Source organism: Poromitra crassiceps (assembly GCF_964638095.1).
Source record: "Poromitra crassiceps genome assembly, chromosome: 10".
NCBI classification, from domain to species: domain Eukaryota; kingdom Metazoa; phylum Chordata; class Actinopteri; order Beryciformes; family Melamphaidae; genus Poromitra; species Poromitra crassiceps.
Window position 1 is genome coordinate 53,127,536 of NC_139631.1, and position 27,391 is coordinate 53,154,926.

General features: G+C 45.8%; 1 protein-coding gene across 1 annotated transcript; it reads left to right on the forward strand.

The window, feature by feature from the left end:
• The first annotated feature begins 1,674 nt into the window (after positions 1–1,674).
• On the forward strand, positions 1,675–27,102 carry nelfb (negative elongation factor complex member B). Its single transcript, XM_083644449.1, has 13 exons — positions 1,675–1,893; positions 2,422–2,582; positions 3,043–3,142; positions 6,319–6,549; positions 7,705–7,890; positions 8,244–8,356; positions 8,450–8,552; positions 9,715–9,810; positions 10,471–10,613; positions 14,479–14,585; positions 18,241–18,382; positions 18,977–19,085; positions 26,861–27,102. The coding sequence occupies exons 1-13, from the start codon at positions 1,792–1,794 to the stop codon at positions 27,032–27,034; spliced, it is 1,767 nt and encodes a 588-aa protein (XP_083500575.1). The 5' UTR covers positions 1,675–1,791; the 3' UTR covers positions 27,035–27,102.
• Positions 27,103–27,391: the final 289 nt, after the last annotated feature.

A 27,391-nucleotide genomic window follows, 5' to 3' on the forward strand; every position in this document is an offset into this window, starting at 1 on the left:
TACTCTGGTCTTGAACTTGGCGAGATGACAGAGTACACAGTCTTACTTAAAGCAACAACCGCCTGGAGGAGGTTGTAGGGGGAGGGAGGGATGCATTCACTCACACACTCATAGACGGCACGGTGGCTCAGTGGTTAGCACTGTTGCCTCACAGCAAGAAGGTCCCGGGTTCGAACCCCGGTCTGTCCCAGGTCCTTTCTGTGTGGAGTTTGCATGTTCTCCCGTACCAAGGTACTGGCAAAAGAACTGGAGTTGGTCCCCGGGCGCTGCACTGCGGCTGCCCACTGCGGCTGCCCACTGCTCCTCGTTCTAGGAAGGTTCCTAGTAGAGGATGGGTCAAATGCAGAGGATGAATTTCCCCATGGGGATAAATAAAGGATAACTTAACACACACACACTGAATTGGGCCATTTTGGGGCGTTTGGTGTCTTGTTCAAGGGCATTTCCATACCCATGTTTAGGGAACGGAGAGCATTACTCATTCACCCCGCCCAGACGACTGGCTCAGAGCTGTTTATATAGAAGAGTTGCGACATCTCCATTCACTTCTAATGGACCAGTTTTTTACTCTCAAAAGTTCCCGGAAGTAAGGTCCTGCATTAAGCAGCACTGTTGGATTTGCAGCAAAATGATCAGTTTGTGTTGTACTTTGAAAGGCTCAGACGTTTAAAGAATCAAATTGTACATTATCAGCTTTATTTTAGCATTCAAACGTAGCGCGAGCCTCCTTCCTGGCTATTCATTGGCTACTGAGTCATACATTTTGGTCCTCCGCTGACGCCACACTCTTACTAGATTGCTCTGGACTGGATGAAAGACTAGGCTATTAACATGAGTGACAATCTGGCCACGTAGCCTGCTTCTCTTGTGTTTGCTGAAGATAGCAGAAATAAGTACTAAGTAGACATGGATTAAATATTTGATCATCATTCATCAAGAAATGAGAGCTGAAGGGGACATAGGATTAATAGTTTTATTTCTCTATCTAGATGAGTTTATAAAGTGGTTTATAGGAAGGCATGGAAGAGCAGGCTGTATATCTCCTCATACAATACATTGAATTGTTAGGCCCTATTGATTATCTTATGTTGTTTCCAATATCAACATGAGATTAAAAAACAATTGCATAACTCGATCATAATGTGTTTTAATAAGTGATTTACGAAGATGGGACTTACTGTGAGAAATGTGTCGAGGTTGCAGTGTATATATATATATATATATATATATATATATATATATATATATATATATATATATATATATATATATACACACACACACACACACACACACACACACACACACACACACACACACACACACACACACACACACACACACACACACAACCTTAGTTTTCCATGGCCTGGTTATTTTTTTTTTTTACAATTGTTGCCAGTGTTGGATAGTTCAGATCTTGTTGGTACTGTGTTCACATTCACAACTTCACACTCAGTAACTGCAGTTCAGAACGTTTAAACGGTTGTTTATTTTTTTAATTCTCAATTTCGCGCTTATGGGCGTGCTCTGTACTTAGGGGGCGTGCTCTGTAGGGCGTGCTCTGTACTGGCTCCGCCCGGAACTAGACCGTGGAGCTAGACCCTTCTCTTTGTTTCTGACGGACCGTTGACGAAGTTACCCACACAGGAAGTGTGCATTGACAGCGAAAAAAGGCTCGATTGTTGCTGCTGTTTTGCAACTAACTGCTACCTTTCTGCAATTAACCCTGTTGGAATATTATATGAAGTAACTTTTAAACATTGCAATTGATGTTAAACTGAAACGACAATGTTTGCCGGCCTGCCTGAACTGGGGATATCCAACGGCGAGGATCTTAAAGAAACTCTCACCAACTGCACAGAGCCCCTGAAAGCCATTGATCAGTTCCAGGTAACGTTACGTTAATCATTTTGTTTGCTAGCAGAGGGCTAGCACTGTAGCAGTGGCTGACTAACTGATAACTTTAGTGTGGTTTATTTTGAATATCACTAAGAGTGTCACAACGTAGCTAGCAGGCCATTCAATTATGTATTCATTTTCATTTATTTACACAGTAAAAATCTAGAACAGAAAGAACTATACAGATACAAGTGTATGAAAATATTGTCCAGGTAAGAGACAATAAATCCTATTGGGCTTATGCGAGGTCTCTTACCTCAGAAATTAAATTAGCAAAAACATACAATGTATGTCAACAAGAACTAGAGAGAAGAACAAACAAAAAAGAAATAAGAGAAAAGAAAACATGTCAAGGTGTTAAAAGGCAATATGAGTGTATTGTAATGTGTGAAGACCATATAGACTAGAGGTTCTGATATTGGGTTTATTATAAGAGATGATGTGTGTTTGGCTATGAGAACCAGCCTGCGTTTGGGTGAACTAATCCCCTCTCTGTCTTGCACTCTTTCCTGGCCACAGACAGAAAATGGCATCCTGCTGCCGACTCTCCAGTCCGCTCTTCCCTTCCTCGACCTGCATGGGACGCCTCGGCTGGAGTTCCACCAGTCCGTCTTTGATGAGCTGCGTGACAAACTGATGGAGCGAGTCGCCACCATCGCAGAGGGCAAGGAGGATGACAGGTATGCCATGTGGTCCTCTTGGTCGAGCAGTGCTTTCCTAAGGGACCACTCAGGACGCTAGCATTTTCTGTAGGGGTGGGGCGATATGCGGATCTGGGATCTCTGGATTCAATATGTGATGCAGGGTTCACGATTCATGATACGATGTGATAAATAAAAGTTCAGTGGAGAGTTGCAACAAAGTCTGACTGCAGGATTATTTTCTTTGTTTTTCTGAGACGCAAATCTTTCTAGTGATGGAATTGGCAGAGAGAATGTAAATAGCAACAACAAAGTGACAATAAGGGATTTGGGTGGAGAGTTTGTGAAATTGTGAGCGGCAAGCGTCTCATTTGTGATTACTACAGCAGAATAAAATAGAGCTAATATCTCCATTCATGTTTCTGCCCCACGATATGTGTTCCCACATTTTAGTATGGTCCCATCCCTAAAGCTTGGTGTCCTTCACATCCACCTGCAGGTACGGGAAGCTTGAAGAGCTGCTGGAGAAGAGCTTTCCGCTGGTCAAGATGCCATCCATTCAGCCAGTGGTGATGCAGGTCCTCAAGCATCTACCAAAGGCAAGTCTTCTTTCGGAAAATGTCTTTCCTGTTGCAGCTACATGAGCTAAAAAAAATAGCTATACTACTATGTAGGGGTGGGAGAAAAAAATCGATTCACTCAAGTATCGCGATTTTTAATGTTACGATTTTTTGAATCGATCTTTTATTCCAGAATCGATAATCGCATTTTTTCTGTTTATGTATGAAATGTTCCCACTTTCATCAATCACATATTCACCTTATTCTTTGCCCACACATGGACGCTTCCGCATTACATCATTTCGTAATAGTATTTCCGTTTTAGACTTGCCAAAAACCCCGCAGGCAAGATGGCCGCCCACACTCCCCTCCTAAACTGGCAGAAACTAACATATCTTGGCCAATAAGTATGTAACATACAAAATAAAACAACCCGTAATATCTTAATTATATGTAGAATGCAGAGGACATGTAACTGTTTACTTAAACTTGCATTCCCCCACTCACACACAGCTAATCCTATCCCTTGACAATGCAGAGCCGAGAGTCCTGACATCTCCTGTCCTGGATTAAGCAGCACTGTCGAGTTGCAGCAAAATAGACAGTTTGTGTTGTACTCTGAAAGGGTTTCCCCCCCTTGAATCAAATTGTACATTATCAGCTTTATTTGAGCATGGAAAAGTAGCGCGAGACCCATTCCTGGCTAATGAGTCTCACATTTTGGTCCTCCACTGACGCCACTCGTTTGATCTCACCCGGCGTTACAAAGAATTCGATGTGGGTGATCGAGTTTCAATTCGTGTTAACGTAACGTGTTAACATGTGTTCTATCTATTAATAAGCGCCCGGGAAATTAACGTTAATGTTAAGACATCAATGCTTTTTCTCGCCCAACTAACGGCGCACGGTCCTCAGGGCGGTCGCCCTCCAGCCCTACAGCCTATGGCATATTTGTAGTTAAGCAAGTCAAAGCAAAACCCAGGCTTTTCCACACCTCTGATTCACCTAACGTTAACCCTACAACCCTGAAATACACGTTACCAAACGTTTTTTTAGAAGGCTGGCAACGCTAGGCTGTCATCAAAGTAAAACGTCACCATGTCTGTAAATTACTGCTTGCATTTTTTTTTTTTTTTTTTTTTTAGCCTTTATTTAACCAGGTTTGTCCCATTGAGATCAAAGATCTCTTTTACAAGAGAGACCTGGCCAAGAAACAGCAGCAACACAAAGTTACAACAAACAAACACATAAACGCAACCTTCGTTATTTCGAATCCCACATAGGTTACGCCAAACCCCACATAGGTTACGCTAAAACCACCACCGCAAAGCGTCCTACCTGTCGTTGGCCAGTCGGCAGGAAAGTATCGCGGGACTTCACGAGACTTGGTGACCGAGATCACGTTTGAGGTAATTTGGTCCCTGTGCGACTCCAGGAAATGGCCTGGGGCGAAATATCACTGTGGTGGATGTTGAGGGATCAGATTATGACGATATTTGGGGAAAACGGGAATAAAAATAGCTATTTAGATGCAGGAAAGACAGGCTCACACTTGGCCCCAAATCAGCTCCATTTTACAACTGACTTAGACGCTATTGATCTCAAAACAACGCTAGGACGGCCAGAAACGCCGCGGACATCACTTGGTGAGTGGTCAAATCATAATTAATGCCAGGAGATGGGTCCAGGTTAAAAAAAAACGAAATTCTCCTTTAAGTTTAAGATCAGACTGCAGACTGTTCCATGCGGTGGGTGCAGAGAACCTAAAAGCTTTCTTCTCCAATTCAGTTCGGACTTTGGGAACAGAAAATTGTAGAGTGTCCTGAGAACGAAGATTGTAATTCCCACATTTGAAGCTTAAAAGTGACGACAGGTAGGTAGGAACTTTGCCAAGAATGGCTTTGTAAATTAAGACATACCAATGACTGAGGCGGCGTGTACATAAAGCAGCCCAATTCACTTTTGAATACAATGCACAATGATGAGTAAGAGATCCACAGTTTGTAATGAACCTCAAAGCCCCATGATACACACTGTCCAGCATGTGGAGACACTGAGCAGTGGCATTCATATATAGCACATCGCCATAGTCGCACTCAGAGTGTGTGTGTGTGTGTGTGTGTGTGTGAGTGAGTGAGAGAGACAAATTAGACCTACCTCTGTGCCTTGAAAATAAGGTGGTTCAAAATGAAGTGGCTAAATGCAACATTTTTCTTCTCATGTTTTTTATTAATAAAAACGGGTAATTAAAATTATCAATAATTATCGATATCGACTGATATGAAAGATGTTATATTATCGATATACTTTTTAACTACCGGTATATCGCCCAGCCCTACTCATGATATAATATACAGTCTCTAGAAGTGTATGATTCAACTTTTCCCATGTTCTAGAGTAAAAAAGCAAACAAACTGAAAAAAATAAAATGAAAAAAGAAACAAAAATCGCAATAAATCGTAATATCGAATCGTAGAATCGCAATACTTACTTAATACTTAATCGCAATATATATATATATATATATATATATAATATCGAATCGGCACCCAAGTATCGTGATAGTATCGAATCGGGAGATAAGTGAATCGGCACAGCCCTACTACTATGTTATAGCCAGTGTAGGAACTTAGCCAGGGGCAAGGACAAAAATGCCCCAAGAAATCTCAGAATGCCCCTAAAAACTGTGACCTAAAAACTATGATGAAAAAAGAATGCAAGAATTATAGAGTACATGCAAAATAACAGCAATGGAACTTACTGAGACAAAGATTTTTTTTTTGAAAAAATACATTATGAAAATATACAAAAAAGTTAGAACATTTTCAAGACAAATAAAATATATACATGTAGAATTTAAATAATATGGAAATGACGTGAATAAACAGCTTACATAAAATGCGCTTAGGGATAGGAAACCTTCTTTTTCTTATTACACAAATTGTATTATTATTGTTGTTGTTATTATTAGTATTATTCCCATTTCTAGTCTCAGAAATTTCATTGGCTGTGTCAAATTAGAAATAAGGGGGGAATAAGTTTTAGCAGATTTGTTACTTTCAGGTTTCTTACTTTAAAGCTTACATTGGAAAAAAGTTGTTAATAAGTCTTAAATTGGGCTTTCTGTAACCAGCGGATACCCCGGGTAATTATACCCACCTGAAATTCAAAAGGTCAAGGTATCCCATTAACAAACACATGCGACCACCCCCCAGGTGCCAGAGAAGAAGCTGAAGATGGTCATGGCAGACAAGGAGCTGTACAAGGTGTGTGCTGTGGAGGTGAAGAGGCAGATCTGGCAGGACAACCAGGCTCTGTTCGGGGATGAGGTGTCTCCACTCCTCAAGCAGTACATAGTGGAGAAGGAAGCCGCTCTGTTCAGCAGCGACCTCTCCATCCTCCATAACTTCTTCACCCCTTCTCCAAGGGTGAGACGCCAAGGCGAGGTGGGTCACAGTCATCAGCACTAGCTATGGGACAATACATCGAAATATCGCCTATCGCATAAAAAAAAAATGGGACAGTACATATCATGGGGCAGAAGTTATATTGGTTACAGTTTATTCTGCTGTAGTAATCACACACAAAATGAATGGCATTCCTCATCACAAATTCATAAGAACTTCCATTATTTGCACTTCGCAATGACTGTCTGGAAAGTAGCCTGAAAAGAGAGGAAATCCACTGCTGGACTGATTAGGCTTAAGCCACGCCCCACTCGTTATTAAAACCCTCACGCACCTCCGTGTATATTACTCCCTGAGCGCACTCCCTTAACTACCTCGTGGTCCGCGAGTTACCGTAGTTATCATTCTTCATTGTGTGACAGTGTGTGCGTCGCTTAGAATGTAAGTACAAACCTGTGTAGTAGTTACAGTATGACTTAGTATAAGTTACAGTTGTATAGTAGTTTGCTGTGTGACTAGTTCCCTGGAGCTGTCGAATTGTTCCGACTATATTTCATGATGATGGTAATTGAAATTCCATGCATGCAAGTATTCTATGTATATACAGTCGAAATTGATGCCTGTTATAGTTAATATTTATATGAGTATTTTCATTTGATGGCATAGCAATAAGTTAGTTGAAGTAGGATAGTAATCATTTTATTTCCTTTTCTTGACGAACATGGCTTATAGAAATTAATAAGAATTACGGAAAGGAATGTGGTCAATGCTGCCGCCATGTGGGCATAATTTGTAATTGCGACATAATTTCTTTGATGGGAAGAGGACTTGTTGTAGCTGTGTACTGTCATGTTTCTTTATGATATTCTTGAGGCTTGTAATATTATTTAGATTTTGGATTATTGTGCTATACTCAGTTACATTATTTTAATAATTACTTAATTCAAATTGTATTGTATTTTCCTACAGAAACCACATGCTCAATCACATGCCAGACTTACAAGTTTAATAAACCAGTGAACAAGACCGTGGTTGCAATCTCTCTAACCGGAGTGCATAGACAGTTGACTACAACCAGAATTTCAGCATCCGCACACTGAATCGCACACTGGTGGTGCTAAAGCTAACCTTTTCTGTGGCCTGCACGCTGTAAGGTGGTGCTAAAGCTAACCTCTCCTGTGGCCTGCACGCTAGGTGGTGCTCAAGCTGACCCAGATGATTGGGAAGAATGTGAAGCTGTACGACATGGTGCTGCAGTTCTTGCGAACGCTCTTCCTTCGAACCCGAAATGTCCACTACTGCACCCTGAGGGCGGAGCTGCTCATGTCTCTCCACGACTTGGACATCAGCGAGATCTGCTCCGTAGACCCCTGCCATAAGGTAGGCATACCAGCCAGCGATGGTGCACTGGTTTACAAGCACCAGCGTACCAGTGAGGAGTTCATTTCCAAAATCATATGTGTCCATTTTGGGGGGGAAATGTGATTATTTTAGACAAGATTAAACTTTGAATGATCCCCGATGGTGAAATTGGCTTGTTGTGGCAGGAAAATGGTAAAAGATAAGAGGAAGAATTAAATGTTGTGTATAACAAGTAATATAGATACCAAATGCAACCCACAAGTTCAATGGTAGTTTAGAAAATAGAAACAGTGACTAGCTGGTACCTTCTTACATAGAGTCATATTGATGTAACAAGGAAAGTGACACCAGGCCCACTTGCACTGTGACAGTTCACCTGGTGCTTGGACGCCTGCATCCGAGAGAAGTTTGTGGACGTCAAGCGAGCCAGAGAGCTGCAGGGTTTCCTGGACGGAGTGAAGAAAGGACAAGAGCAAGTCCTGGGGTATGAGAGGAGACGAGAGGAGCCAGCTGTCCAAATACACCATCGCCCAATAAAGAAGGGAACTAATCTGTGGGGACTTTGTGTGCTTTCCAGGGACCTGTCCATGATCCTGTGTGACCCGTTTGCCTGTAACACCCTGGTGCTGAGTACCGTCAGGAACCTGCAAGAGCTGCTGAGTCAGGACGCCTTACCCAGGGTGAGGATGCTGTCACCCTGTGTGTCTGTAGGGGGCGCTGCAGTCCAATAGTAAAAAAAGAAAAGAAAAATCTCCTTTTTCTAACGACTTTTCCTTGACCTTGCTGGAAAACATGTTGAGGGTTAGGGAACGACCTGAAGGAGAATTCATAAGGGAGAGACAGCGGCAGAACGCACTTCCTGTACACTTCCTGTACACTCCCTGTACACTTCCTGTACACTTCCTGTACACTTCCTGTACACTCCCTGTACACTTCCTGTACACTCCCTGTACACTCCCTGTACACTCCCTGTGCACTCCCTGTACACTTCCTGTACACTCCCTGTACACTTCCTGTACACTTCCTGTACACTTCCTGTACACTCCCTGTACACTCCCTGTACACTCTCTGTACACTCCCTGTACACTCCCTGTACACTTCCTGTACACTCCCTGTACACTTCATGTACACTTCCTGTACACTCCCTGTACACTCCCTGTACACTTCCTGTACACTCCCTGTACACTCCCTGTACACTTCCTGTACACTCCCTGTACACTCCCTGTACACTTCCTGTACACTCCCTGTACACTTCCTGTACACTCTCTGTACACTCCCTGTACACTTCCTGTACACTCTCTGTACACTCTCTGTACACTCCCTGTACACTCCCTGTACACTCTCTGTACACTCTCTGTACACTTCCTGTACACTTCCTGTACACTCCCTGTACACTCCCTGTACACTTCCTGTACACTTCCTGTACACTCCCTGTACACTCCCTGTACACTTCCTGTACACTTCCTGTACACTCTCTGTACACTTCCTGTACACTTCCTGTACACTGGGGCTCGGCTACAGAAGTCTGCACATCGTTACTTGGGGCTTCTACCTTTTGCACGTCATGTAACAATTCTCAAAGCGTAAAAAGAGTGACTGAAACACACTATGTGACTGGCATGTAGTACTAATCACGCTGATTTCAATGGTGAAATGTATTTATTGTGCGGTTGCGGAGAAAAATGTGTTTTCCGCATTAACAACACTAGTGCAGTGCCCGTCCCCCCCCCCCATGCACCACCCCGTGGTGGGCCCGCCAGGCCTGTAGAATGGTGGGGGAGACACTGCACTACTCAGAGCCAAATGGATCATCTTGGTGTATGATTGTTTGACGGTGAACAGGACAGTCCAGACCTGATGCTGCTGCTGAGGATGCTGTCGCTGGGACAGGGGGCGTGGGATATGATTGACAGCCAGGTCTTCAAAGAGCCTCGTTTGGTAAGAACTTCACTCTCTTGAGTCTTTTCTTTTACCTCGGCGGGGAAAAGTCCTTCAAACTGTCTGAAAAAGTCTTAAAGCTGCACAAGACAACAAGATATAGAAATGGATATTGTTCTCATTGAACTTGTCTTTTATTATATTGGCCCCATCATACCGTCCCATCCCTCTGTATTGGTTCAAAATTTGGGTACCCAAAAATAACCAGTGAAAGTTTCAGGTAGTTTGGACCAGCAGAAGATGTTGTAGTACTGGTTATTAATGTTGTTATTACTATTACACTATGTTAAAATGTGAATGTTTTTTCTTCCTTGTGAAAAATTGTTTTTTTTTGGAGATACAAGGTTTTGGGCCCGACAGCGACGATGTGCAAGTGCAATGACCTTCAAGAGATAGTTGGGACGTTTGGATGTGTGGTTGTAGGAGGTACTTGCTGACGCTCCTGTGTACTACATGCAGTAGAATGCAGACGCTCCTGTGTACTACATGCAGTAGAATGCAGACGCTCCTGTGTACTACATGCAGTAGATCCTGTGTACTACGTGCAGTAGAATGCAGCCGGTCCCTGTTTGGAGGAATGGAGACTATCCCTCTTTTCACATGAGATTTCCTCCCAGCATTCATTGCGTTCTTTGGGCTTTGCTGCGTCTCCACCCTCAGGATGTGGAGGTGGTGACCCGCTTCCTGCCTGCCATGATGTCAGTGGTTGTGGATGACTACACCTTCACTGTGGAGCAGAAGCTTCCCAGCGAGGAGAAGAGCTCACCGACCTACCCCACCGCCCTACCAGATGCCTTCACCAGGTAAACACTCACCTACCCCACCGCCCTACCAGACGCCTTCACCAGGTAAACACTGACCTACCCCACCGCCCTACCAGACGCCTTCACCAGGTAAACACTCACCTACCCCACCGCCCTACCAGACGCCTTCACCAGGTAAACACTCACCTACCCCACCGCCCTACCAGACGCCTTCACCAGGTAAACACTCACCTACCCCACCGCCCTACCAGACGCCTTCACCAGGTAAACACTGACCTACCCCACCGCCCTACCAGACGCCTTCACCAGGTAAACACTCACCTACCCCACCGCCCTACCAGACGCCTTCACCAGGTAAACACTCACCTACTCCACCGCCCTACCAGACGCCTTCACCAGGTAAACACTCACCTACCCCACCGCCCTACCAGATGCCTTCACCAGGTAAACACTCACCTACCCCACCGCCCTACCAGACGCCTTCACCAGGTAAACACTCACCTACCCCACCGCCTTCACCAGGTAAACACTGACCTACCCCACCGCCCTACCAGACGCCTTCACCAGGTAAACACTGACCTACCCCACCGCCCTACCAGACGCCTTCACCAGGTAAACACTGACCTACCCCACCGCCCTACCAGACGCCTTCACCAGGTAAACACTGACCTACCCCACCGCCCTACCAGACGCCTTCACCAGGTAAACACTGACCTACCCCACCGCCCTACCAGACGCCTTCACCAGGTAAACACTGACCTACCCCACCGCCCTACCAGAAGCCTTCACCAGGTAAACACTCACCTACCCCACCGCCCTACCAGACGCCTTCACCAGGTAAACACTCACCTACCCCACCGCCCTACCAGACGCCTTCACCAGGTAAACACTAGGGCTGTCACTTTTTCCCCAAAATAAAATTCGAACGAACTTTAATTGCCCGAAATTCGTTCGAATATATTCGAAGTTTTTTGGTTAATTAAAAAAAAAATATATATATATATTTTTTTTTTTTTTTTTTTTTCAGTCCAGCAGCCTGTTGCACCAGCTGAACGTAAGTTTTGTCTTAAGTTAGGGTGTAAAGTCCACACTAACTGCTACGTTCAAACTAGTTAGTTTGACACTAAAGTTGTGTCTTTGTTTGGTTGCACCACGGAGACGTAAGGTACATCTTAACTAGTAGACCCTAAAGTCCATACTAACCAAAATAGTGTCGCAGACGGTTCCATGTCGCTGTTCCGACCTCTCGCTGTTCCGACCTCCCCTCTCCCAGCCCCCATGCCTAAACCTAACCTCCCCCAGACCCTAACCCAAAACCTAACCTCTCCCACCCCCACGCCTAAACCTAACCTCCCCCAGACCCTAACCCAAAACCTAACCTGTCCCACCCACCCCCCACGCCTAAACCTAAGGTCGGCATTGCGAGTGGTCGGCATAGCGGGTGGACACCGTCGCAGACAATGACGTGTACAGTATCTGTGACCAATCAGTGAAAAGCACGGTGGAAACAGTGTTTATTTACGGTTGTTTAAGTGGAGTGAAAACAGGACATGTTGCCCACCGCAAATTAGTGCTTTCATATTTCATCAACACTAATCAAATGAGAACGTTATTGAGTAACGTTCGTTTAGGTTCATATTACTGTTAACGTTTATCTGTGAGCTCTTCATCAGTATTGTAGGCTATACCACCATCCTGCCTCACTAAATTGTTGCGGTTATTTTAATTTGTATGCAGTGCTGCAGCTTGTGGGAAACAAAAGCGTGAGTCATAAATATCAAAGGGTGTAATTTATCACGGAGAGCGCGTTGCGGACGCAAAACAACGATGCGCCACGGTGCCAAGTTGCAATCCGTGCCAACTGCTATTTTACGGAGGACTTTACACCTAGTAAGACGTAGGTGTAAATTTTAAGTTCTAACTTATGCCTACGTTGTAACTATTTCACTTGGTGCAACCCAAATATTTTTAGTAGTGCGTAAACTCGGACTTAGTGAGACTTTACGTTCAAACTAGCTTACGTTTCAACTTACGCACAGCTGGTGCAACCCACTGCAGGCCACCGGGCATCAGCCCGACGTGTTAGCTTGGACGCTCACAGTCACAACACTGCCTCACAAACTTGGCTGCATCCAACTCGAGACAACTTTTCAGACCCTGGAGACAATCTGACTCAGAACATTACCAGCAAGCAGCAGTTGGTTAATTTTGGTTCATAAAAAAAAAAAAAAAATAATAATAATAATAATAAAAATAATAATAATAATTCGAACATTCAAATTACATTTCGAAAACGAACCCCTCCCCCCACATTCGAAGTTGCATTCGAATTTCGAATGAAAAGTGACAGCCCTAGTAAACACTCACCTACCCCACCGCCCTACCAGACGCCTTCACCAGGTAAACACTCACCTACCCCACCGCCCTACCAGACGCCTTCACCAGGTAAACACTCACCTACCCCACCGCCCTACCAGACGCCTTCACCAGGTAAACACTGACCTACCAAAGGTCAAAGTTCAAGGTCGCTGTGACCTCACGTCCGTCCGTTCCATGCTCGTGAACGCCTTGAGGAAATGTCCTCAAATTGGGCACAAAAACAAACGGCGTCACTGGGTGGACACGGGTAACTTTATAATGGGACCCTATGGAGCCAGCCTTGAGTGTCTCACTCTAGCCGGCTGTGCTGTTTACTAAATTCACTTCATTTTATAAACTGCGACAGTTCACACAACTTCAACAGGACGTGCATATATTATACATCAAACTCTTGAGCTACTTCTGCTCTCACTCAGAATGTCAAAATATAAGCGATGTGATGTCTAGTTTTTGAGATATTAGCGTTTGTTTGGCACAACTCATACTAGTTAACTGCTGCGGGGTTCTGCATTTCTGGGTAGTTGTGACGTCACGCTGATTTGTCCTATAGGGGGAACAGTAGGCAGGTAGTAATGCAGCACAGTCAGAGCGCATCATTTTCAGACTAACGAGCTGGCGGATTAGTGAGATTTTCATTGTCGGGTGAACGAGCTGTCGGACTAATGAGACGTATGTCCAACGCGCCATTTTTGGGACTATTGAGGTGTCGGCCTCGTCATGAGGTGTCAGACTAGTGCCATGGAACTGTAGCTTTGTCTCCCGCGTACAAAACCATCGTCTGACACATCTTAATTCCATCTGTTTGTGCCTTCGGTCATGCCATCAAGCTAACCAGCTAGACAATACAAGAGAGCCCGGAGAATTGAGGCTGGATCTGGATGGCTGGCTGCAGGCAGTCCTGTGTTCCACTAGCGATAAGAACGATACGACTTCCAGTCCGATTTTCAAAATAAAACGATTCTGCACAAGTCTAAAGCACACAGAAGCCATTGAAAATGTTTTCTTTTGGTATTTCTTTCCCTGTCTTGATTGACACAGCGCGCTGTGGCACAACAGCGCGGCCGGTCTTTGCAAAAGCACATGGCTGGTGAGGAATAAATCAATCGTCAATAAATATAAGACACTACAAATCAGGTGCACCGGTGTGACCAATTTAAATAGGCGCACTGGCAGATTTTAGGGTGTGAAAACGCACTCTGGAGTCCTGCTTTAATGTGATGCATTGTAATGCTTAGTGTTGAGTCTTGTGAGTGTTGAGTGTTGTGAGTGTTGCTCCTCCTCCCAGGTACCTGCAGGAGAACAGGGTGGCTTTAATGTAATGTAATGCTTAGTGTTGAGTGTTGTGAGTGTTGAGTCTTGTGAGTGTTGCTCCTCCTCCCAGGTACCTGCAGGAGAACAGGGTGGCTTTAATGTAATGTAATGCTGAGTGTTGAGTGTTGTGAGTGTTGAGTGTTGTGAGTGTTGCTCCTCCTCCCAGGTACCTGCAGGAGAACAGGGTGGCTTTAATGTAATGTAATACTCTCAGGTACCTGCAGGAGAACAGGGTGGCCTGTGAGATGGGCCTCTACTATGTCCTCCACATCGCCAAACAGAGGAACAAGAACGCCTTGCAGAGGATGCTACCTGCCCTGGGTGAGCACTACACACACACACACACACACACACACACACACACACACACACATTAAAAGCATTTAACGCACACGTAGGAGTTGATTATCCCTCACTTATTTCATCTCACTTTTTTAAATATGGTTAAACTGATTTAAAAGTCTTTAAAATGGTGCCGTTTCACTAGCCTCTAGCTACGTTAACAAGCAGGCAGAAAACACTAGCCTCTACATTAGCATCAGGCTACAGTTCTCAGATGATAGGAGCATGCAAAACTTTAGCCGTACAAACACACTTATTACAAATGAGTCAGGCTAATTGTAGAGTACTAGAAAATAGACTTGGCTTGCTTTAGGTAGCTAGTGCTACGTTCATAGGAAAACACACGCTATATCAGTGCACAGCAGCGCACACACTGACACACAAAACCTCACCGCACTGTCAAAATCCCAACACTCAGTCCCGCCCAGCCACCCCATTAGCCAATAGCGTTTTGGCGAAACGTGACGTACCTCTCTAGACTGACCAATCAGAAGCAGCTAAAGACAAGCAGTACTAGCAAGTTAGTTTCTCACACCTCGGTGTGGAGCTGTTTGACAGTGTTACCAAACTATAAAGTGACAGGTCAATATTCTTAACTCGGGGGATTTAACCAGGGGTTACAATTCATTGTGTTGGGAGATCATTTACAGGACACGGTGTCCTGCAGATTTTAATTTACAGATTTTTGATTAATCTTAAAGGCCAATGTCCTGCAATTACGGGACAACGGAAACGCTGCTGTCAAAGTAACGTGTGTGTCTCTGTCATGGACCCACAGTGGAGACAAAGTAACGTGTGTGTCTCTGTCATTGACCCACAGTGGAGACAAAGTAACGTGTGTGTCTCTGTCATGGACCCACAGTGGAGACAAAGTAACATGTGTGTCTCTGTCATTGACCCACAGTGGAGACAAAGTAACGTGTGTGTCTCTGTCATTGACCCACAGTGGAGACAAAGTAACATGTGTGTCTCTGTCATTGACCCACAGTGGAGACAAAGTAACGTGTGTGTCTCTGTCATTGACCCACAGTGGAGACAAAGTAACATGTGTGTCTCTGTCATGGACCCACAGTGGAGACAAAGTAACGTGTGTGTCTCTGTCATTGACCCACAGTGGAGACAAAGTAACATGTGTGTCTCTGTCATTGACCCACAGTGGAGACAAAGTAACATGTGTGTCTCTGTCATTGACCCACAGTGGAGACAAAGTAACATGTGTGTCTCTGTCATTGACCCACAGTGGAGACAAAGTAACGTGTGTGTCTCTGTCATTGACCCACAGTGGAGACAAAGTAACATGTGTGTCTCTGTCATTGACCCACAGTGGAGACAAAGTAACGTGTGTGTCTCTGTCATTGACCCACAGTGGAGACAAAGTAACGTGTGTGTCTCTGTCATTGACCCACAGTGGAGACAAAGTAACATGTGTGTCTCTGTCATTGACCCACAGTGGAGACAAAGTAACATGTGTGTCTCTGTCATTGACCCACAGTGGAGACAAAGTAACATGTGTGTCTCTGTCATTGACCCACAGTGGAGACAAAGTAACGTGTGTGTCTCTGTCATTGACCCACAGTGGAGACAAAGTAACATGTGTGTCTCTGTCATTGACCCACAGTGGAGACAAAGTAACGTGTGTGTCTCTGTCATTGACCCACAGTGGAGACAAAGTAACATGTGTGTCTCTGTCATGGACCCACAGTGGAGACAAAGTAACGTGTGTGTCTCTGTCATGGACCCACAGTGGAGACAAAGTAACGTGTGTGTCTCTGTCATGGACCCACAGTGGAGACAAAGTAACATGTGTGTCTCTGTCATGGACCCACAGTGGAGACAAAGTAACGTGTGTGTCTCTGTCATGGACCCACAGTGGAGACAAAGTAACGTGTGTGTCTCTGTCATTGACCCACAGTGGAGACAAAGTAACGTGTGTGTCTCTGTCATGGACCCACAGTGGAGACAAAGTAACGTGTGTGTCTCTGTCATTGACCCACAGTGGAGACAAAGTAACATGTGTGTCTCTGTCATGGACCCACAGTGGAGACAAAGTAACATGTGTGTCTCTGTCATGGACCCACAGTGGAGACAAAGTAACGTGTGTGTCTCTGTCATTGACCCACAGTGGAGACAAAGTAACGTGTGTGTCTCTGTCATGGACCCACAGTGGAGACAAAGTAACGTGTGTGTCTCTGTCATTGACCCACAGTGGAGACAAAGTAACGTGTGTGTCTCTGTCATTGGCCCACAGTGGAGACAAAGTAACGTGTGTGTCTCTGTCATTGACCCACAGTGGAGACAAAGTAACGTGTGTGTCTCTGTCATTGACCCACAGTGGAGACAAAGTAACGTGTGTGTCTCTGTCATTGACCCACAGTGGAGACAAAGTAACATGTGTGTCTCTGTCATTGACCCACAGTGGAGACAAAGTAACGTGTGTGTCTCTGTCATTGACCCACAGTGGAGACAAAGTAACGTGTGTGTCTCTGTCATTGACCCACAGTGGAGACAAAGTAACATGTGTGTCTCTGTCATGGACCCACAGTGGAGACAAAGTAACGTGTGTGTCTCTGTCATTGACCCACAGTGGAGACAAAGTAACATGTGTGTCTCTGTCATTGACCCACAGTGGAGACAAAGTAACGTGTGTGTCTCTGTCATTGACCCACAGTGGAGACAAAGTAACATGTGTGTCTCTGTCATGGACCCACAGTGGAGACAAAGTAACGTGTGTGTCTCTGTCATGGACCCACAGTGGAGACAAAGTAACGTGTGTGTCTCTGTCATGGACCCACAGTGGAGACAAAGTAACATGTGTGTCTCTGTCATGGACCCACAGTGGAGACAAAGTAACGTGTGTGTCTCTGTCATGGACCCACAGTGGAGACAAAGTAACGTGTGTGTCTCTGTCATTGACCCACAGTGGAGACAAAGTAACGTGTGTGTCTCTGTCATGGACCCACAGTGGAGACAAAGTAACGTGTGTGTCTCTGTCATTGACCCACAGTGGAGACAAAGTAACGTGTGTGTCTCTGTCATGGACCCACAGTGGAGACAAAGTAACATGTGTGTCTCTGTCATGGACCCACAGTGGAGACAAAGTAACGTGTGTGTCTCTGTCATTGACCCACAGTGGAGACAAAGTAACGTGTGTGTCTCTGTCATTGACCCACAGTGGAGACAAAGTAACATGTGTGTCTCTGTCATTGACCCACAGTGGAGACAAAGTAACGTGTGTGTCTCTGTCATTGACCCACAGTGGAGACAAAGTAACGTGTGTGTCTCTGTCATGGACCCACAGTGGAGACAAAGTAACGTGTGTGTCTCTGTCATGGACCCACAGTGGAGACAAAGTAACGTGTGTGTCTCTGTCATTGACCCACAGTGGAGACAAAGTAACGTGTGTGTCTCTGTCATTGACCCACAGTGGAGACAAAGTAACGTGTGTGTCTCTGTCATTGACCCACAGTGGAGACAAAGTAACATGTGTGTCTCTGTCATGGACCCACAGTGGAGACAAAGTAACGTGTGTGTCTCTGTCATTGACCCACAGTGGAGACAAAGTAACATGTGTGTCTCTGTCATGGACCCACAGTGGAGACAAAGTAACGTGTGTGTCTCTGTCATTGACCCACAGTGGAGACGCACAACGACATGGGCTTTGGAGACATCTTCCTGCACCTGCTGACCGGACACCTCACCTTGCTCTCAGAGGAATTTGGAACAGAAGAGTTTTGCGCCGTGGTCTTTGACGGCTTCCTCCTCACATCGTTTTCCAGGTGGGTTGCTTGACTTGCTTCTCTTTGGGGGGTAGGTGAGGGGTGGGAGATGTTCTGGCATGTGCATCGTGACATGCTGGTTTTAGCTTTAGCCTTTTAAAGCTGCACTTAGATTCTAATGTAAAAAAAAAAAAAAATGCCATATCAGCCTAAATCACCAACAGAGACGAGTATTCCATCCCCGACAGAGATTTGTCCTATAGGTTACTGCAGGAATTACGTATTTTTTTAGGCTTACCCTGGAAGTCCCTGCGCTCCTGGTTCGTAGGGGTAAATGCACGGTGGTGCAGTGGTAGCGCTGTCGCCTCACAGCTAGAAGGTCCTGGGTTGGATTCCCGACCTGGGGTGCAAAGGGTGTGTCTGGTTCTATTGTCTGTTTATCTGTTTTTATTGTTGTGCTGTATATAACCCTGTTGATCTGTTTTTATTGTTGTGCTGTATATAAGTTATAATATATATATATAACATATATAAATATGTATATAACCCTGTTGTACGTCGCTTTGGATAAAGGCGTCTGCTAAATGACAATAAAGTAAAGTCTCTCTGGCATGTCTCTTGACACCCGTGTTTTTGCTTGAATCTATGTTCCAGTAAAGAGAACGTCCACAGACACTCGCTGCGTATGCTCCTGCATCTTCACCACAAACTGCTGCCATCGTACATGGAAACATTGATGAAGACCCTTGAACCTCCAAAACAGGTTGGCTTTGTTTTGTTTTTGAGTCATTTCCATATTCAGTTTGTGCTTTGAAATAAACCGATGCTAAATAGATTGTGATATGTTTTGAGCTCTTTGAAAAACAGGAATCTAGCATAAGGTTCAAATATACATACTTCTGCATGTGCTGGGACGCGTCATCAGTGATGTTAACTGGGGTCGTGGGGTGTTTTGGGTCTGTCAAACATCATACACCCTCGCCCAGTAGACTCAGCCGAGGCCGATTACGACCCCGACCCGCGTCCCAGAAGCAGCCGCTCACGGATCAGCCTTCCTACTCTGTCTGCAACGTTGCCCGCGGAAGGGTTGATCACGCCCAATCCACTGCAATAGAGCTTAGTGCTACACGACCGCAGTATTGTAAGACCCTTCGGTGCATGGAGGGTCTAAGGCCCTGTGGGGTGATTCCAGGCCGGGCACCTCCTTCGTCTCACCAGAACCTCCCGCGGAAAAAGGCAATCCTACCATGCCGTACCATGGGCAGGGAGGGTGCCTCAAGGAGGCCTGTGCGCTGCACGTCATTCACCTGCGGCGAGCACCTCGCTCTAGCCTGAAGGACCACAGGCCGCGCCGATGTTTACGCAGATTTTCAGGAGGCTGATCCGTAGCGTTTGTGGATTTCTCCCTCACGAGAGAGCCAGGCTGGGGTGCTAAAACCCATCCCGTACCGGATGCCTTCTCTCCGACCGTCAACTGTCTCTCCAGCTTGTCACCAAACTATACTTGGTTGTCACCTAGTCTATTCCCAAGTGTCACTGGCCAGGGGAGCCAGGGGTTTCGGTTCAAATAAACATACTTCTGCATGCGCTGGGACGCGTCATCAGTGACAGCTAGAGATAAGGAAATGTACACAGACTTTGAATGTTTCTTTTGATGGATTTGGTCATGTTTGATCAGCTTGTGGGTGTTTGTTTTCATTGTTGGACAGTTTCTGTGGCTGATTCACAGCAACTGCTTTAAAGCTACAATATGCAACTTTTGTCCTTGAGGCAGGAAGTATATGGATAGGCCCGCCCCCTTCTCCTTCAGTTGGTCATGTTCCAGAGCAAACTTCAAACAGCGTCTAACCTGAAGCTGGGGTAACCAGCATAATGTAAAGGCCAAGACGTAGACGCAGACAATGTGCAACAACAAAAGTGAATAGTAAACATGGGGTCCCCCACCAGTGATGTTGATCCACCCTTGGGTCAGACCCATTCATTGTCAATGCCGCCCCCTAGAGGCAAAATGTCAACATTACAGTGTGACAAACAAACGGATGGACGGCGGCTGATCTGTAGTCACCTTCTTTGGTGGGGGACAAAAACAGTGTATGGAAGGCAAGAGACGAAGCTCTGGTGCTTCTGTGACAACAGCGCTGCCTGAAAGCGCCTCCTTGTGGCAATAGGGCAACAGCACAGAACAATTGTGAGAGCAAAATGATTGATTGATTGATTGATTGTTTATTGTATCTGTACAATAATGATCTATGGCTGTCTCATTTCAAGACGTCTCTCAAGTGAGCTGCTTAGAATGACTCTACATTCTCTCCTCCATCTACAGAGCATTCCCACTTAGAATGACTCTACATTCTCTCCTCCATCTACAGAGCATTCCCTGGGATAAATAACATGTCTTTTGTCTTGTGACCAGACCAAGGTTGTATTGTCTCTTGATTGAACCTGTGTAGTCATAATGGACATGTACTGGGCTAAATGGAACTTCTGTGAGCAGTGGAAACTTACTGATGCCTTCTAGGTGGGGGGGCTGGTGTTTGACTATATCAGTGATCCTCACTATTTCTTCGATGAGAGCCGCACTGGCAGGCCAAAGTCAATAGGAGAGCCACTTTTACCGCAAAACACCAAAAGCCACCCCAAACAAGCACATCTGCCTACCATTTTTTTGTGTTTTGTTTTCCACACACACACACACACACACACACACACACACACACACACACACACACACCAGTTTCCCCTAGAAAATCTTTCAGACCTGGAGGGATTTCGAAACGTACCCCGACCGCAACGGTGGGGGCCATCGCTGTCGACGCTAAAGTTTTAGCTAACCTGTTCACATATATGTTCGCAATGGCATCCCAAGTATCATCATACTATTATGGGATGCGATGCGAACAGTTATATTATGGGATGTGCGTTTCCCAGGCAACGACACACGTTGACACGTTTTGGAACAGCGCTGCACGCTGGCACAATGCTCCTAAAAGCAAAATGCTTATTGTTTTGAATGATTTTGCTTGATCAGCTTGTGGGTGTTTGTTTTCATTGTTGGACAGTTTCTGTGGCTGATTCACAGCAACTGCTTTAAAGCTACAATTATGCAACTTTTGTCCTTGAGGCAGGAAGTATATGGATAGGCCCGCCTCCCCTTCTCCTTCAGTTGGTCATGTTCCAGAGCAAACTTCAAACAGCGTCTAACCTGAAGCTGGGGTAACCAGCATAATGTAAAGGCCAAGACGTAGACGCAGACAATGTGCAACAACAAAAGTGAATAGTAAACATGGGGTCCCCCACCAGTGATGTTGATCCACCCTTGGGTCAGACCCATTCATTGTCAATGCCGCCCCCTAGAGGCAAAATGTCAACATTACAGTGTGACAAACAAACGGATGGACGGCGGCTGATCTGTAGTCACCTTCTTTGGTGGGGGACAAAAACAGTGTATGGAAGGCAAGAGACGAAGCTCTGGTGCTTCTGTGACAACAGCGCTGCCTGAAAGCGCCTCCTTGTGGCAATAGGGCAACAGCACAGAACAATTGTGAGAGCAAAATGATTGATTGATTGATTGTTTATTGTATCTGTACAATAATGATCTATGGCTGTCTCATTTCAAGACGTCTCTCAAGTGAGCTGCTTAGAATGACTCTACATTCTCTCCTCCATCTACAGAGCATTCCCACTTAGAATGACTCCACATTCTCTCCTCCATCTACAGAGCATTCCCACTTAGAATGACTCTACATTCTCTCCTCCATCTACAGAGCATTCCCACTTAGAATGACTCCACATTCTCTCCTCCATCTACAGAGCATTCCCACTTAGAATGACTCTACATTCTCTCCTCCATCTACAGAGCATTCCCACTTAGAATGACTCCACATTCTCTCCTCCATCTACAGAGCATTCCCCCTTAGAATGACTCCACATTCTCTCCTCCATCTACAGAGCATTCCCACTTAGAATGACTCCACATTCTCTCCTCCTACAGAGCATTCCCACTTAGAATGACTCCACATTCTCTCCTCCATCTACAGAGCATTCCCACTTAGAATGACTCCCCATTCTCTCCTCCATCTACAGAGCATTCCCACTTAGAATGACTCTACATTCTCTCCTCCATCTACAGAGCATTCCCACTTAGAATGACTCCACATTCTCTCCTCCATCTACAGAGCATTCCCACTTAGAATGACTCCACATTCTCTCCTCCATCTACAGAGCATTCCCACTTAGAATGACTCCACATTCTCTCCTCCATCTACAGAGCATTCCCACTTAGAATGACTCCACATTCTCTCCTCCTACAGAGCATTCCCACTTAGAATGACTCCACATTCTCTCCTCCATCTACAGAGCATTCCCACTTAGAATGACTCTACATTCTCTCCTCCATCTACAGAGCATTCCCACTTAGAATGACTCTACATTCTCTCCTCCATCTACAGAGCATTCCCACTTAGAATGACTCTACATTCTCTCCTCCATCTACAGAGCATTCCCACTTAGAATGACTCTACATTCTCTCCTCCATCTACAGAGCATTCCCAGGGATAAATAACATGTCTTTTGTCTTGTGACCAGACCAAGGTTGTATTGTCTCTTGATTGAACCTGTGTAGTCATAATGGAAATGTACTGGGCTAAATGGACCTTCTGTGAGCAGTGGAAACTTACTGATGCCTTCTAGGTGGGGGGGCTGGTGTTTGACTATATCAGTGATCCTCACTATTTCTTCGATGAGAGCCGCACTGGCAGGCCAAAGTCAATAGGAGAGTCACTTTTACCACAAAACACCAAAAGCCACCCCAAACAAGCACATCTGCCTACCATTTTTTTGTGTTTTGTTTTACACACACACACACACACACACACACACACACACACCAGTTTCCCCTAGAAAATCTTTCAGACCTGGAGGGATTTCGAAACGTACCCCGACCGCAACGGTGGGGGCCATCGCTGTCGACGCTAAAGTTTTAGCTAACCTGTTCACATATATGTTCGCAATGGCATCCCAAGTATCATCATACTATTATGGGATGCGATGCGAACAGTTGTATTATGGGATGTGCGTTTCCCAGGCAACGACACACGTTGACACGTTTTGGAACAGCGCTGCACGCTGGCACAATACTCCTAAAAGCAAAATGCTTATTGTTTTGAATGATTTGGCACCTTCTATTACTGTAAACACCAGTATTGTTGTATTGTAATAATATGCCATAAAGGTTTATTGAAATTTTGGGGAGAGCAGGGGGGATTTTTTTTTTTTTTTTTTTCCCCAATTTCTTTGAGCCGCCAACTAAAGCTTCGAGAGCCGCCAGCGTCTTGCGAGCCTCGCAATGAGGAACTAGGGACTATATGTATATCATGGGCAGATGCGTTTGCTCGTGGCTCACTCATGACTGTCCTTTCAGGAAGTGAGACCCTCTGTGCGCACAGTGGAACTTTCAGAATAAAATCCTCCTAATATACATTTTAAACGAGCAACTTATTATTGATGGATCAACAAAGCATCTTAGTCATTTTGCCATTACACTATGACAGCCAATCAGAGGCAGAGTAGGGTGAGTGTTGCCAAGAAATGTGGTGCTCCAGATGTTGCCACCTATTAGCCTTCGCTTCTTATCAATGTAAGTTCTTTGTTGATGGCCACCAGCTGACCACGGGCCACATGGCCACGCCCACAGGAAATTGATAATGTGTCAAAATGTCACCAGCATCACTGAATAGCCAGTTTCAGCCACATGGGTTTAGGCCACATGAATATTACAGCTTTACAATGGGGCAAAGTCGGCCGAGGTCGTAATAAATTAAATTGATATAGCACACTTTAAAATCCAAGGTGCTTTACAGATTCATGATAAAAGCAATCAAGCAATCAATCAAGGAAAAATAAAAACAGCTACCAAAAGAATAAAAAGATAAAATCACCACCTGGCCAGGAGCCACTGTGACAAAGCACTCTGCCTTCCCTCCCAGGTGAATAATAAGAATTTAGATTTAGATTTTATTAGATTTATTTCAAACATGGTGGGGAAAAAAGAGAGGTAAAGAATAAAATTCAACTGGCCGTCGGTGAGGGAAATCACTCTGATTGGCTGGTCAGCTGGTAGAGAAATCACTCTTGATTTCACACAGGCAACAACGTAGGTCTCACACAGGCAACAACGTAGGTCTCACACAGGCAACAACGTAGGTCTCACACAGGCAACAACGTAGGTCTCACACAGGCAACAACGTAGGTCTCACACAGGCAACAACGTAGGTCTCACACAGGCAACAACATAGGTCTCACACAGGCAACAACGTAGGTCTCACACAGGCAACAACGTAGGTCTCACACAGGCAACAACGTAGGTCTCACACAGGCAACAACGTAGGTCTCACACAGGCAACAACGTAGGTCTCACACAGGCAACAACGTAGGTCTCACACAGGCAACAACGTAGGTCTCACACAGGCAACAACGTAGGTGTCACACAGGCAACAACGTAGGTCTCACACAGGCAACAACGTAGGTCTCACACAGGCAACAACGTAGGTCTCACACAGGCAACAACGTAGGTCTCACACAGGCAACAACGTAGGTCTCACACAGGCAACAACGTAGGTCTCACACAGGCAACAACGTAGGTCTCACACAGGCAACAACGTAGGTCTCACACAGGCAACAACGTAGGTCTCACACAGGCAACAACGTAGGTCTCACACAGGCAACAACGTAGGTCTCACACAGGCAACAACGTAGGTCTCACACAGGCAACAACGTAGGTCTCACACAGGCAACAACAGGCAACAACGTAGGTCTCACACAGGCAACAACGTAGGTCTCACACAGGCAACAACGTAGGTGTCACACAGGCAACAACGTAGGTCTCACACAGGCAACAACGTAGGTGTCACACAGGCAACAACGTAGGTGTCACACAGGCAACAACATAGGTCTCACACAGGCAACAACGTAGGTCTCACACAGGCAACAACGTAGGTGTCACACAGGCAACAACGTAGGTCTCACACAGGCAACAACGTAGGTCTCACACAGGCAACAACGTAGGTCTCACACAGGCAACAACGTAGGTCTCACACAGGCAACAACGTAGGTCTCACACAGGCAACAACGTAGGTCTCACACAGGCAACAACGTAGGTCTCACACAGGCAACAACGTAGGTCTCACACAGGCAACAACGTAGGTCTCACACAGGCAACAACGTAGGTCTCACACAGGCAACAATGTAGGTCTCACACAGGCAACAACGTAGGTCTCACACAGGCAACAACGTAGGTCTCACACAGGCAACAACGTAGGTCTCACACAGGCAACAACGTAGGTCTCACACAGGCAACAACGTAGGTCTCACACAGGCAACAACGTAGGTCTCACACAGGCAACAACGTAGGTCTCACACAGGCAACAATGTAGGTCTCACACAGGCAACAATGTAGGTCTCACACAGGCAACAACGTAGGTCTCACACAGGCAACAACGTAGGTCTCACACAGGCAACAACGTAGGTCTCACACAGGCAACAACGTAGGTCTCACACAGGCAACAACATAGGTCTCACACAGGCAACAACGTAGGTCTCACACAGGCAACAACGTAGGTCTCACACAGGCAACAACATAGGTCTCACACAGGCAACAACGTAGGTCTCACACAGGCAACAACGTAGGTGTCACACAGGCAACAACGTAGGTCTCACACAGGCAACAACGTAGGTCTCACACAGGCAACAACGTAGGTGTCACACAGGCAACAACGTAGGTCTCACACAGGCAACAATGTAGGTCTCACACAGGCAACAACGTACTGTAGGTCTGGAGTATTTGCGGCGTGTTCAAGTGCAACTTATTGGTTCTGAAAAAGGCAATAGAGACACTGCGTAACATAGAGACACTGCGTAACATAGAGACACTGCGTAATGCGTCATCATTCAGAAGCCACGCCCAAGACGGGGGAAAACAGAAACCCCCCCTCCAATCCTGGCGTTCTCCTATGTCACGTGCATGGTTGCGTGTTGCACAAAAAGATTGTATATACGGAAGATGAACACTCCAACTTACTTCCTTGACAGCTAGATCCACATTTTTCTTCTCGCCAATTCTCAATGGCTTCCTTGTTTTGCTCAGGAGTACAAAAAAACTTTAACTGGCGATTTTTTACATTTGTTGTCTGCGCAGCCCCACCACACAACAGCTTTTAGCTATGTTTAATTCAAGGGAAATGCCGCTGGTGTGTGGAAATGAACGGAGCTTTTCCCCCGTGATGGGCGTGGCCTATTTCATGCAGTGTCTCTATGGTGGGGCGACGTAACCATCTGCCTTTCGTTGCCGATAGTTCTTTGCAGTGAGCTTTTATACATATATATTATATTTATATATATAAAGTTTATTATATTATTATAGTTCTTTGCAGTGAGCTTTTATACATATATATTATATTTATATATATAAAGTTTATTATATTATTATAGTTCTTTGCAGTGGGCTTTATGCACCAACTCTAATCTGTTGCTTTTCGCCCACAGAGCAGCGAGCCAGTGAAGGAGCTGTACAGCCAGCTGACGGAGAAGCTGGAGGCCCAGAAGAAGAGCCCCCCACCCCCAGACGAAGCTCCCAGCCTGGACCTGGGGCTCCACCCGGTCACCGTCCCCCCCACCCCCACCCCCACCATCGCCTCCACCCCCACCACACCTCTCTGAGACAGGTGCCACCACCTCCACCCCCACCACGCCTCTCTGAGACAGGCCCCACCCCCACTACCTCCACCCCCACCACGCCTCTGAGACAGGCCCCACCCCCACTACCTCCACCCCCACCACACCTCTCTGAGACAGGTGCCACCACCTCCACCCCCATCACGCCTCTCTGAGACATGCCCCACCCCCACTGCCTCCATCCCTACCTACCATGCCTCTCTGAGACATGCCCCACCCCCACTACCTCCACCCCCACCACGCCTCTCTGAGACAGGTGCCACCACCTCCACCCCCATCACGCCTCTCTGAGACAGGCCCCACCCCCACTGCCTCCATCCCTACCCACCACGCCTCTCTGAG